The sequence below is a fragment of the Micromys minutus genome, assembly GCF_963924665.1.
Source record: "Micromys minutus genome assembly, chromosome: 16".
Classification (NCBI taxonomy): Eukaryota; Metazoa; Chordata; class Mammalia; order Rodentia; family Muridae; genus Micromys; species Micromys minutus.
The window spans coordinates 45098612-45111251 of NC_137985.1; the positions used below are offsets into that span (position 1 = coordinate 45098612).

The 12640-nt window shown below is 45.7% G+C and overlaps 1 protein-coding gene across 1 annotated transcript in view; it reads right to left on the minus strand.

Moving 5' to 3' along the window:
- TNFAIP8L3 (TNF alpha induced protein 8 like 3) overlaps window positions 1–9657 on the minus strand; it is a gene marked incomplete at its 3' end in the record, with an annotated part of 35826 nt that extends 26169 nt beyond the window's left edge. The window contains exon 1 of the mRNA XM_080929886.1: window positions 9585–9657. Coding sequence (XP_080786012.1) covers window positions 9585–9636 — 52 coding nt within the window. The 5' untranslated portion in view covers window positions 9637–9657. The remainder of the gene's footprint in view (window positions 1–9584) is intronic.
- Between the last annotated feature and the right edge of the window lie 2983 nt (window positions 9658–12640).

The window sequence follows — 12640 nt, forward strand, 5'->3', positions numbered from 1 at the left end:
TTGCCTTTCCCTACAGCTGCCTGATAGGTTTGGTAGGCTACAGTTGGATGAGGAGGCAGAAGGAGTAAGGAATGCTAGGTCTACCATGTGGTCTCTTCTTTTCAAGCTTCAAGAGGCACAAGGAAGCCCTCAATCAGATTTCTATCTAACTGCGTCAAAGATACACTGTTTCTATAGACTGTACTCATTGCCAGGCAACCCCTCCATGCTGAATTTCTTTTAGAACAATAGATGAAAGGTGGGGGTGACAAGTTGATTGGCGAATGTGGTTGTGTGATACTGAATTTTAAATGTTCTTTTTCTCCCCTAATTCTAAAGGTAATAAAATACAAAAGCAAAATATGTAAACGGAAAGACTAAAGACAAGAATCAATCATACTTAGGATAGAAGTCAGAGGAGAGAGAAAGAGTCTCAGGTGGGGGGAAATGAGTCAGGGTTGCCAGGTGTCCGCACTGTTGGCCAGAAAAAATACTGCAAGGTTGTGCTTCAGGAAAGGCAAAAGAGTGGGGTCCACAGGCTCACCCAGTAGGTCCCACCAAGATCCAGAACCCAGCTGGGAAACTATGGAAGGAAGTGGGCTGAAGGCAGGGCTGGGATCACTCTCACCAGTGATCATCTGAGAGGGAGGAAAGAGAAAGAAGTCAGAGTCCAGGGAAGAAGCAGGAGAGAACAGTACAACATGGCTGGAAAGTCAGAAGGAAGAGCCATGGAAGGGGATGGCGGCTCACATTTGGAGTTTGCTCTTAACTTATGGTCCCTGAGATCAAACCCAGGGCCTTACACATGCTAAGCAGAGAGAAGTGCTGTACTGAGCTTCATCACCATGAGTTCCCAGTTGTTCCTCTTCAAGAACAACTCCTGTTGAAAGTTACATGGATTCATTGAGGGGAAATTCAGAGGAAGTATATCTAAAAGAAAGATTTATGATAAATACAACCGCACATGACGGTTTGTTTGTTTTTGCATTTGAAAAGCCGCTTCCGTGTTTACGTGAATGTGATGCATTGTATCTCATTCATTTTATGAATGGCTGTGTCTATACATGTGCATATATGCATGCATGTTCATGCATACCTATGAACACAAAACAAAACTGAGACCACAGATTATTAAACTTTCTTTGAGAAGTGCTATCATGTAAATTCTTCTCTATATCATTAAATATTCTTCAGACTAATTTTTCTTCAGAGCTGAATAATGTATGAATAAGCAAATTAATAAAAAGGAATTAAACTGTCAAGAAAAAGAGATCTGAATAGTGTTGCACTGTGTGTAATCATCAAGTGTTTAATGTACAGTTGCTATGTATTTCCTGTGTAATCAACATGTACTCAGTCATTCAGTTATTGTTGGACTGAATATTGAAATTGTTTATTTTGGTTGGTTATTTGAGTTTTGTTTCCCATGTTCTTTCTTTGGGGTCATCAAAGTATGCCGCACAATTTGTGATCAGGATACTGTAATCATCCTGATAGCGTCTGTTAATTGTAAACAATACAGTTGTGGCTTCATGTTGTAAGAATGAGTGCTACTTCCTGAGAGGAAGGGTTTTGTCAGAAGAGCAAAGCCAGCCACTGAACCCTGGGGGACACAGGCAGGACAGGGGTATCGCAAAGGAATATAATAGTAACAATTAGGGAAGGGTGCAGGAGTATGAGGATCACAGGAAATTTAGTCAAAGAGTTAAATCAACTGAGGTTTCATTTCCACCACATACTACTCTGGGCTCTCTAAAAGTTGGCCTTGTATAAAGGTAGCTCTCCCTGCTCTTTTTTTTTTTTTCATTGTCTTGGTTCAGTAAATTATGAATAGAGACGCTTAACATAAAACTCACTTCCCAGTTTCCTTACCCAAAAAAAAAAAAATTAATTCTTTAAATTAAAAATCATTAATCTCCAGAAAGGGAAGACATAACTTGAGAACTAGGGGCTGATAATTTTATTTTTGAATCTGACAGCTATTAAGGCTCAAAGCTAGTTAGCCTTTGTGACAACCATGTCACTGGATGATAATACTCATCCCGTAATAAAAACTTATTAATCCGAGGGTTGTATGTAGGATGTCTCTGAGTGAGAAAAGGGAATGAGCTTGATCTAGAGGAAGAAGATGTTCAGCAAAGTGTAGGTGTGGGCTATGGAGGTCAGTCTTCTGGTAAATCTGCTCAGAATAGAAAACCCAATAAAGGAAAGGGAGGGAGCAGGGTTAGTTTTCAAGAATCACCTTTGAAGAATTCTCATCAGACTGGCCTTCAGGCAAGTCTATTGAGAATTTTCTTGATTGCTACTTGATGCAGGAGGGCCTTTCCCACTGTGAGTGGTACTATCTCTGTCTCTAGGCATGTGGGCATGAACTCAGAAACAAACTAGTAGGCAGCATTCCTTGGTGGTTTCTCTTTCAAGCTCCTGCCTCTAGCTCCTGTCTTGGCTTCCCTCCAGGATGGACTCTAACCTAAGATACAACAAAACCTCTCTTCCATGAGTTTCTTTTAATTATGGTATTGATCACAATGACGGAGAACAAACTAGAATAGACATTGGTATCAGGAAGGTAGGGTATTATCATGAAAGACCTAAATTGTTTTGGGGGGATGAGAACTATGGAAGTAGTTGTAACTTTGGACTGGGAGTTCTCAGAGTTTGATGACTTGTGGGAACTTGGAGAATGCAGAGAGCAGAGAAGACAAAGGAAGTCTGGGTTGTGATGCCTAAGAGGAAGGCAAAGACTATCAGGGCTGTTCCTAGGATACTGTGAATTGAAAATCTGTGGTTTCTCGTCGGCGGAGACTGAAGAATCAGATGGGATTAACAAGATACCAGCACCACTGAAATGGAAAATTTTCTTTACTGTGACAATCAAGGCAGAATAGCTGGGCTGAAAAATGATCTGTCACTAATATGACAGCAACAGCGTTACAGTGAAATCGTCTGGAGATTACATCCTCAGAACAAGCACACATAACCAGTGCCCACATTGACAGGGGAAGTCTAGCTGTCAGGGTTCTGAGAACCAAGGGGATTGGGCGGGATCTGTGAAGCAGCCTAGTGACACCCATTGACCTAACACATGGTCTACCTGTACAAGAGAACGGGTTTCAGACTTAGGATGGCTTCATCTCCATGTGCTCACAAGATGCACTAGCTTGAGAAAGTTACTTACATTCTGTGCCTCTAGGTACAATTTTCTTGCCTGGGATATTAGGCTATTTCTAGCATTTAACCCAGGAGCCTGGTTAATATAGCACTAAATGCCATGGGAATAACGAACTTTCAGGACCTTTCTTAAAGCTGGACTTTGGATGACTAAAACAAAAACGACAAAACCACCTTCTAACTGTCTTCACCTTTGCTTTACCACTTAAGGTCCTTCTTTCTTAACCCAGAGTCTCCAATCTCAGTCTTCCCTCACTGCCTTTCTTAACTTTATCCACTAGAAACCGAGGAAGCAGGATTCAAAGGGAGCAGTAAAGAACTGTCGCACAAACAGCCTTCCTCCGCGGAACATGCGCATGTGCCCACCACTAAAAGCACTTCCTGTCTCACATCTAAAGTGGATGTCTCTATCACGTGAAACAATAAATAAATAAATAAAATAAATAAATAAATAAATAAGCCGGAGGTCTCCACAAAGCTGTGTATCATTGCTAAAATTCTTCTTCTGGGGCTAGAACAGTTCACAGAAAGCATATTTTACTTTTGAAACAGAATCTAGCAGCCAGTGGCTGTCTCTGTGGTTTCTCTAAGCAATATTGGACACCACCAAAGTGTCTCTTTTTTCTTCCCAGAAAACTGAATTACAAAGTCCTGGTTTCTATAAGGGTGTGTCCAGCACTCTCTGTGCTGCCAAACCTTCCAGTTTTATAGTCCGTGCATGGGTAGATTTTCCATGAATGCGCCCAAATGTATTCCCAAGTAATGATGTCTAAGAAACCCTGTAAGTATTTAGCCAAAAAGAACATTTCTGATGTAAAACAAAAGTAGCAGATTTTTATGCCTCAACATATATAGGACCGGAAGGGTTCATCTTATATGGTTTTGTGTCCAGGGAGAGGTGGTTATGTGAAGTTTGTTCTTTAAATTCTCCCCCTTTCTTTTCCTTCTCTACCTCCCTTTCTCTCCTTTCCTCTTTATACTATTGGGAACCAAACTCAGGTAATTATCCAAGCTAGGAAAGAACTCTACCACTGAGATACACCCTCAATCCTGTATTGTTCTCTGTATACTTACACAGAATACACTGCAAACACCCACCTACACAGACATTTTATATAAATTAGAGGCCAACTAACTGGAAAGCTAAACAAAATTATTTATAGAGTATCTTTCTAGAGATCTAAACAGCCAGGGACACACAAAGAAACCCTGTCTCCAAACACACACACACACACACACACACACACACAGAGAGAGAGAGAGAGAGAGAGAGAGAGAGAGAGGTTTAATGTGATTAAGTGGCAGCTGTGTCAGAGAATGAACCCATTAAAGTATAACAATGATGGAGAAGGTGACAATAACTTCAATTTGACTGGTAAATGATAAAAAAACAGGTACTATATTTTCTGAAAGAGAAAATTAAGGCAGGAAATGTTTTTATATGTGCATAGTCATAAAACTTCCCACTGGAACCCACAGTGTTAGCCCATGTTCCAAATCCTTCACTGCACACTGCTAAGGCTGCCCAGATTCAGTTTGGAGCAAGTGTTCCCTCTACCTAACATGACTGCAAACAGCTGCTTCCTGCCCTTCCTCTCGCCTCCTCTTCTACAGATATTGATCCCGAGAGAAGTTCAAACACAAAAACAAAAACAGACCAATTCTCCTTTTGCCAAGTTCTACCTTGGAGTCTGCTTCTAGGAGACTCAATCCACCTGCCCATGCACATATGCCTCCATCTACCTACTCCTCCAGGACCCGCCACTGGGTCTAAGGCACATAGGTGGTGTGGGAGTGGATAGTGCATGTGCCAAGTGAGCCATTCCTAACCTTTAGGAAGCTCACAAATGCAATAGCCCAGGATAAAAACAATCCTAAAATACACGGTGGCCAGTGCTAAGGAAGAATACACGAGACAGGGATGCAATCCCAAGGAAGGTAGGTCTAGAACTTTGATGCATTATAGCTAACAATATCTCTAACCTGCTTCCCCGTGCAATGTCAAATCCCAGAGGACAGAACGGACTCTGGTATCTCTCTTCACAACCCCTCACAATTTCTAATGGAGTCCAGGACCATGGAGAAATGGCCAGGCATGGCCAGTGAAGCAGAAGACAGCACGCCTAGCCAGTTCTACTTTATAGGGGAGGCTTCTGCCTCTGGCCTGGCCATCAGTGTCCAGTTCCCAGGGTGTTCCTCCAGACACCCCTATGTTTATATTTAAAACAGCATCCACGGCATCTGAGACTAAGAAGAAACAGAAGACAAGTTCCCGACCTTCAAAAGGCTGCAGCTCATGGTGTGGGTAGGACAGAAACCAGTTCAAGCTTCAAAAACAGGAACAAGGAAAGGGACTTGACTAATAGCCAAATGGTACAGCGTGCCTAGACCATTTCTGCTTTCAGTTTGCCAGTTCATCATCCCCAACCCATCAGCAAAGATTCAACAGCCTCCACTAATTACCCTAATGATGGGACTCAGAAGACCCCTAAAACTCACAAAACAAACCTGCAGAGTCTAAAAGTTTGCCTCAGAGCCAGAGAAGAAAAGATCATTAGATAAAACATCTCAACTGAAGAGACACGGCTCTGAGAACACTTGTGGGATCCAGGACTCAGTCCCCAGCATTTCTCTACCTCCAAGGCAGCTTCAGTCTGTTGTTCTGCTCTTGTTCTGGCCCCACACTTGCTCCTGTCTCCCTCCCTTCTTCCATGGCTTTGGTGCCAACCTCAACTAGCATCTGCCACTGTCTCCGAACTGTCATTTGCTCTCTTTGCATTCATGAACTACCCCTCCAGTGTTGTGGTCACATCCTGAAAGCAGGGGTTCCCAGTCTCAGCGATCTCTGGTGATGGTTTTCTGTTGGTCACTTCTGTCCAACAATCATGGGACACCCCTTCCTCAAGTCTTCAAGGCCTTCTTATAGTTAGCCTGCCCTACATTGATTTCTTTATCTCCTGAGGACTCCAAGCCTTCCAGCTGCCTCCTGGTTTACATGTCTCTTTGCTCAAACGATCTAGCCTCTGGAGTATCTTTTTCTTCTTGATAATTTACTGCATCTACCTATTGGTTATTAGATGGACTGGGCTTATTATATAAGGAAACAGGAATAGCCAGCCGTCAAGGCCTACCATTTCTTTTCCCTAGAAGCAACTACCTCATGCACAGGCCCCATCACCCAGAAATGCTTTTCTGCTGCAACTCCTCAGCTACAATCAGCCTGTGTTTCCTGGACCAGGGAGCTGTTAGTTAAAGAAGGTCTTTTGCCTTCAGCTGAGTAGACAGACTCTCTTGGTCTTCCAAGCCAAGAGGGAAAAATGATTCCACTAATGCTAATCCCCTGTTGCTTCTCAGGAATGATTCTCATTCACTTTAGAATGAATATATCAAAGCCCTAGGATTTCCGAGAGGTGGATGGTAGACTTGCCAAATGGAAGACAGCCAAGCTGGGTCTCTGGAGGGAAGCCAGCGTTCCATAAACTCTGTTGCTTTCCTAATCACAGAGGGAGCCATAAAAATGACTGAAAGGGAGGTGAGATGCTGAGAGCAGGGCGGCATAGAAACATCATCTCTCCTCCAGAACCTACCCCAGCCCAGGGTGCTTGTTGCTCAATGACAGATCTACCCCTACATAATGGAAGCGTCTCTTAAAGCAGGAAAAAGCATGAAACCTGCCCCCACTCCTTGCCAACAGGTGACCACCAGGGGCAAGTACAAGAGGGATGTGAGAGTCCCCTACCCCCTAGATGGTGGGAAGAGACTTAGGAGCCTGAGCAGCACCAGGAAGGGGAGGAGACTGCCACTTCTTTTCTACTTGGTGTAGCATTCCACAGGGGAGCTCCCATTGCCAGGAGGACTGGATGGGGGTGTCTCTCATAACTCTCCTAGAGCCTTGATGAGGTCAAGGTCAATGAAGTTGAGAAGAGATGTAAACTAAGACTCACTCCAAGCATTCCCAGGTAAGCCGAAAGGGAGACAACTGAAAAAAAAAAAAAAAAAAATCTCACCAGCTAATCAGTGTAATCGTGACAAATGTATGGACTTCTCATACACGCCGTGCAATTTTTACTCTACAAAGCACCGGGACCCTTTATTTAGTGGGACTCCTAAAGATAACCCAGGTCATATTTCTAGAGATTTCCGGTGATGAATTAACAGCTTCCGCTTACTGAAGTGGCCAAGAACACATTCCAGGTGTTATTTAGTTGATCTCAGTAGTGCTGTGGTTGGAAAGTGAAGTTACCTGCCCTTGAGTGAGAGACTAAAGTCTTCCTCATCCTAGAGTTTATCTACCTACCTTATAAGGTCCATCCTATGCACACAGGAGGCGGTACTCTTTACAAGTCAACTCCTTACAAAGTAAGCAAGTGTGCCCACTCAGGGGTGTTTACTCCGCTGTCTTTTTCTGTTGCACACTCATTCACCTGGAGAAGGTAGAGGTCCACAGAAGAAGGCAAGTTTCTCGTAAGGACAAAGGACAGTCACTATGGATAACTATCTGCCTTCTAAATTGTTTGTGGATCTGCAACAACAGCTTCCATTTGACAGGATGCAAGCAGAGCGAGATGGAGAGACGGCGGCGCTAATTCTGAAGCTTCGTCACTAAGGGGAACACTTTTAGACTGAAAAATAATGAGTGAGGGAGACTAAATGCCAGTTAGCATAATGGCTCATGACATTAAAATAAATGTTCAAGTCGTGAGACTCGAGCGCGCAGGGAAGAAGAGATGACTGCAGACAACAGGAAGGTGCAAATGAATGTGACAGCTTGGGAATGTTGGCTGCCCTGCTCTTCCGGGCGCATCTGACCCGAGTGACAATGTGTGCTGTGAACGCTGCAACTCACAGGGACTGTCAGTCACTTGGACAGGAGGTGACATTCAGAGCTGAAGCAGGCTTGGAGGTGGTGGGTACACTCGGATGTATATGAATTCCTTCTCTTCCCTCTAAGTAGTAAGAACCCTGCAGAGTCTCCTGTTCCTGCCTCCCTTTTAGGGAATCCCATTACTGTCCTCCCCTATCCCTCAGTTTTCTAGCCTTCACCTACAGAGTAAATCGGTGGGCTGTGGCAATGTAACAGATTTCTAAAGGGTCAGTGACCATGTATCTGGTGTCTGTCTACCTCAAGCTCGGGAGATACTTGGATACACACTGATACCTATTAGAGACACCTACTGGATTACATGATTAAAGAAGATCCAAATGCCACCATGAAGCGAAATCTTGGTGCCTTACAGTCACAGAAGCACGTAGGCACGCAAAAGGATAGTGCTTCTGAACAGCATCTCCATCCACACACTACACCAAGCAGGAGTCCCTTGCACAGCTATTGGAATGCTCACACACAGGCACCTCCCTTGCCGCCTACTTTGCCCCAGAAGCCTACCCATAGCCACCTGCAGCTGGGAGAGCTAAGTCCCAGGGCCCACAGTAGGGATTCTGGACCTCTGCAAAATGGAGAAAAAAAAAAAAGATGCTATCCTGCCCCGATTCTTGAATATGCACTCCCTATACCAGCACCTGGGCTCACTGCTGGCACTTGGGTGTGCCTTTCGGAAGTGTGAGGACCTGTGTGCAAAGACTCCCAGCAGACAGTCACGGTCTATGTGGCAAGCAAACTTTCAGGGATGGGTGCACAGAGCTATGATTGGAAATAGAGAGTGAGTGGTCCTGAAACCTGGATCCCAGGGAGGGGTCTGAGGTGGAGGTGGGCTGAGCGTGAAGGAAAATAGATCCAGGGTCGTGAGCAGCTTCCTGTACTGGAGAGAGGCAGAGAAGGGCATTCATCTCTCTAAATAAGCATCCTCGCATTCTATCGCGTCCCTTTCTATTGATTATGGAAAGCCGGTGGCACCTCTTTAACGGAAGGCCAGCTCTGGCTCTGCCTGTTACTTTGGGACCCCACATGGGGCCCTCCTCCGCTAGCCATTCCACAGGGATGGGTTTGCACTTCTGTACCGGCTTGCCCAGCAGTCTCCGGGAACCTCAGACAGAAAGAAGCCCATCCAGGAGCCCTGATCTACCCACGAGTCTTTTCTTCCCACCGACTCTGAAGCGTGGTCTCACCGCCCCAGGATGGCAGACTAGGCAACACATGGGAAGTTACTTCAGTTCGGTTTCCACTGAAAATTACAAGACGCAGATATCTCGAGCTCTCCTCTCCCCCACCCCCACCTTGCAGTGAAGCCCCAAGGCCTCTGCTGGAGACCCTGCCTCTGTGGGATCCTTGGGCAAATGTCCCTCCCTGTCTCTCCGATGCACCTAAGTGCAGTGGGGTGGGAGGACGCCCCTAAACCAGTTCCCAGTCTGGAAGGGTTCGGGCTGCCGGGGACCGGCCTTCTGACCCACAGCTCGGAGAAATACTCTCGATTTCCTGTGCTGGCCTCCCCTGATCTCCAACCCCAGCCCTCCCGGCAGGGTTACCCCCTCGCTACCTGCAGCAGTCCCGGGCTCGCCCTCGCTCTGCTCTCCAGAATCTGAATCCATACTGTGGGCTGCCGCCCGCGCATCCACCACCGCACGCCTGCGGGGCGCTCCCGGTTCGGGTGGACGCGGCACACACGGTATGGGCTGCAAAAGAGTCTGGAGCCCGGGCGGTGCAGAGTGGGCAGTGTGTGGCCAGACACTAGGGCCAGGGGGCGGCTCCGAAGAGGCCAACCCTGCTCCAGTGGCCCGCCCGCAGCCCGCCAGTGCTTGCACGCGAGGGTAGAGCCTGGGTGTGTGTGTGGGGGGGGAGCGAGGAGGGGAGGTGGCTGGGGCTGGTGGCGGGTAGGGTGTGAGGGAGGGAGAGGAGGAGTGTCCAGTGCTCCTGGCTGGGAATAAGTAGCCCGGGTTCCTCTACATCCGGAGCCCTGGACTGGGACCCTGATGAGGTGGTGCGGGTCTCGGAAGCCAGGACTCCCCTTCTTTGGGTATGACAAAGTTTGCAAGATTGCCTAAGTGAAAACGCACCTCTGCCCACTTAAAAGAAAAAGTATATTGTTAGGTTTAAGGTTATAAGGCTGTACGAGTTTTGGATCAACTTCACCGCTTAGATGCCTTGAGGGAAATCTGTGTGTCTGTTTGCCTCGCGTAGGGAGGGAGGGGAGCGAATAGTCTTGCAGGAATTTTGTGGGAAGTATAAGGCGGGTTCTCGCTTGTGAGGGAACAAGCAGCCAGCCCATCTCCTGGTGAGGAAGTAAACAACTAGTCAGGTAGTGATAACTCCAGGAGTTCGGAATCTCAGACTCTTCTCCCTGTGGGCGTGGCTTGTGGAGCTGGTTCGGAGAGCTGTGTGAGCACCCAGCCCGATTTGGCCTGGAAGGCTTGGACCCGCCCTGCCAACCAAGCCGCTGAGCCAAGGGTTGCCTCCAGCTCAAGAAGCATGAATTGATTTTTAAAACGTTTTCTTTTCTGGGAGATGGCTTAGGGGGTAGGAACGCTTGGTGTTCCATCATGGGGGTGGTAGGGGGAGGCCGAATTTAAAAGCCCTGCATGGTTCCCACAGGTGCCTATAAACCCCTTGGAGAGCAGCCACAGGAGGGTTTCTGGGACTTGCTGACTGTCAGCTTAGCTCCAGGTTCAATGAGAGGCCCTATGTGAAGGCAGTAAGGAATGTTGAACACCTCATGTCCTCCTCTTGCCCGGGAGCTGGAGAGGAACTGTTTCTTGCTCGTGAGGCTAAATGCAAAGTACTAAAGGTTCTCAATATCCCTTCCACTTCCTTTCTTACAAAAGTAATTTATTAACTAATCAAGGGGCCAAGCCAGGAAGAAGCACCTAACAGAAAGCGGTTGCTGTTGTTTTCTGAGCATACATGGGCTTTCATTGTATTCCTTCATTAACAGGCTTAGAAAAACAAAACAAAACAAAACTTTATCCGCAAGCATGCTTCTCATGACTCTAAACTTCCCACAGCAATTGCAAACTATTGACCCCTGAGAAGATAAATCGGGAAGAGAACGCCCACTGAAAGGTGTTAGATTCCCCGTGTATCCTCTGAGCACTCATTTTGTCTGAACTAAGACCCTGAGATGCTTTAGGTCCAACCATTTGAAACTGCGTTCTGAAGATCGGAAACATAGTTGAAATTTGGCTATTGTATAGATTCTGCCCATTGTTAACCGCATCTCACAAGGGCAGAATCTGGGTCTCTGGTCAGTAGGCTCATGAGGGAGGGCTGACATCGAGGCTGTCTGCCGTGGACAACTGCTCCTTACTGCTGTAGTCCAGAGTGACAGACAAGCTCTGGCTTCTCAGATCTGGCTAGTGGCTACCTTGTTCAGTGAGATGAAGGCCTCACAGAACATGATTACAGCTCTACTTTATGTTCTGGGAGAAAGTTTTCTGGAAGAACAGAAAGACTTCGTGGCTTTGGTGATAAAAATTTTCATAATGCAAAAAAAAAAAAAAAAGCGCCTACATAAAATGTGTGTTTTTGGGCAAATGACCCAACCTCTCTCTCCTGCATTAGCATCTCCTTCACAGTGGAAGTCTATAAGTAGTGAGTATAGAAGAAATTGCCCAATGTAGGCACATTATTAATGTTTGATAAGAAAAAAAACATAAATCATTTGGTCTAATAGATCTCACCTAGAAACAAATAGATAATAATAAAACCCTATTTAAAAAAAAATAAAAAGGAAAAGAAAATCAAAATTGGGTGCAAGTTAATGCTCAGGAAAGAAACAACTGGGTCATTTAAAATGTTTGCTGAGTTGGAGCTGGTAGCTCGTGCGTGCCCACAACTCCAGCAGGGAGAGGCTGAGGCAGGACTGCTGGCCACAAGTTCAAGTTCAGTGTGGGCTGCATAGTTCCAGGTCAGACTGTCCTGGAGGGTGAGATCCTGCCTCAAAAAAATAAACAAGAAAAGAGTTTCTAAAAGTTTGCTGTAGCCCCATTCACAGAGGAAAATGGCCCTGGTGATGTCACATGACACAGTACGTTGGGCTAAGAATCGTTCAGGATGAGGGGTGTGAGCATATTTAAGATGCTGGGCACCACAGTGCTCTCTCTCTCTCTCTCTCTCTCTCTCTCTCTCTCTCTCTCTCTCACACACACACACACACACACACACACACACACACAGAGCCCTAGCATCTCTAAATATCGAGTCTAAATGCAACAACAGTAATGTAAGTTGTTTCTTGCGCCTTAGACTTTGTTTTCTTATACTCGGAAGGTGTGTTTCTGTTTTAGTCTGTCTGTATACCTTTTTTGGGCTGGTGCCTTATGAGTGTTGTGCAGACACAATCAATGTCTAACAGTGAAAATTTAAACAGGGACCTTCTTTGCTGAGATCAACAGAAAAGTCCTGAGAACACATATTCCCAACACACATATGTCCATTCATCTCCGGGCTTCTTCCGAGTTTTATTTGAGCTCAGAGATAAGTGTTCATGGGTGCAGAGAAGGAAATGTCTTGAAAAGTCCACAAGATAAGTCTTTGTTTAAAAAGATTTATTTATTTATTTATTTATTTATTTATTTATGTATGTATGTATGTATGTAT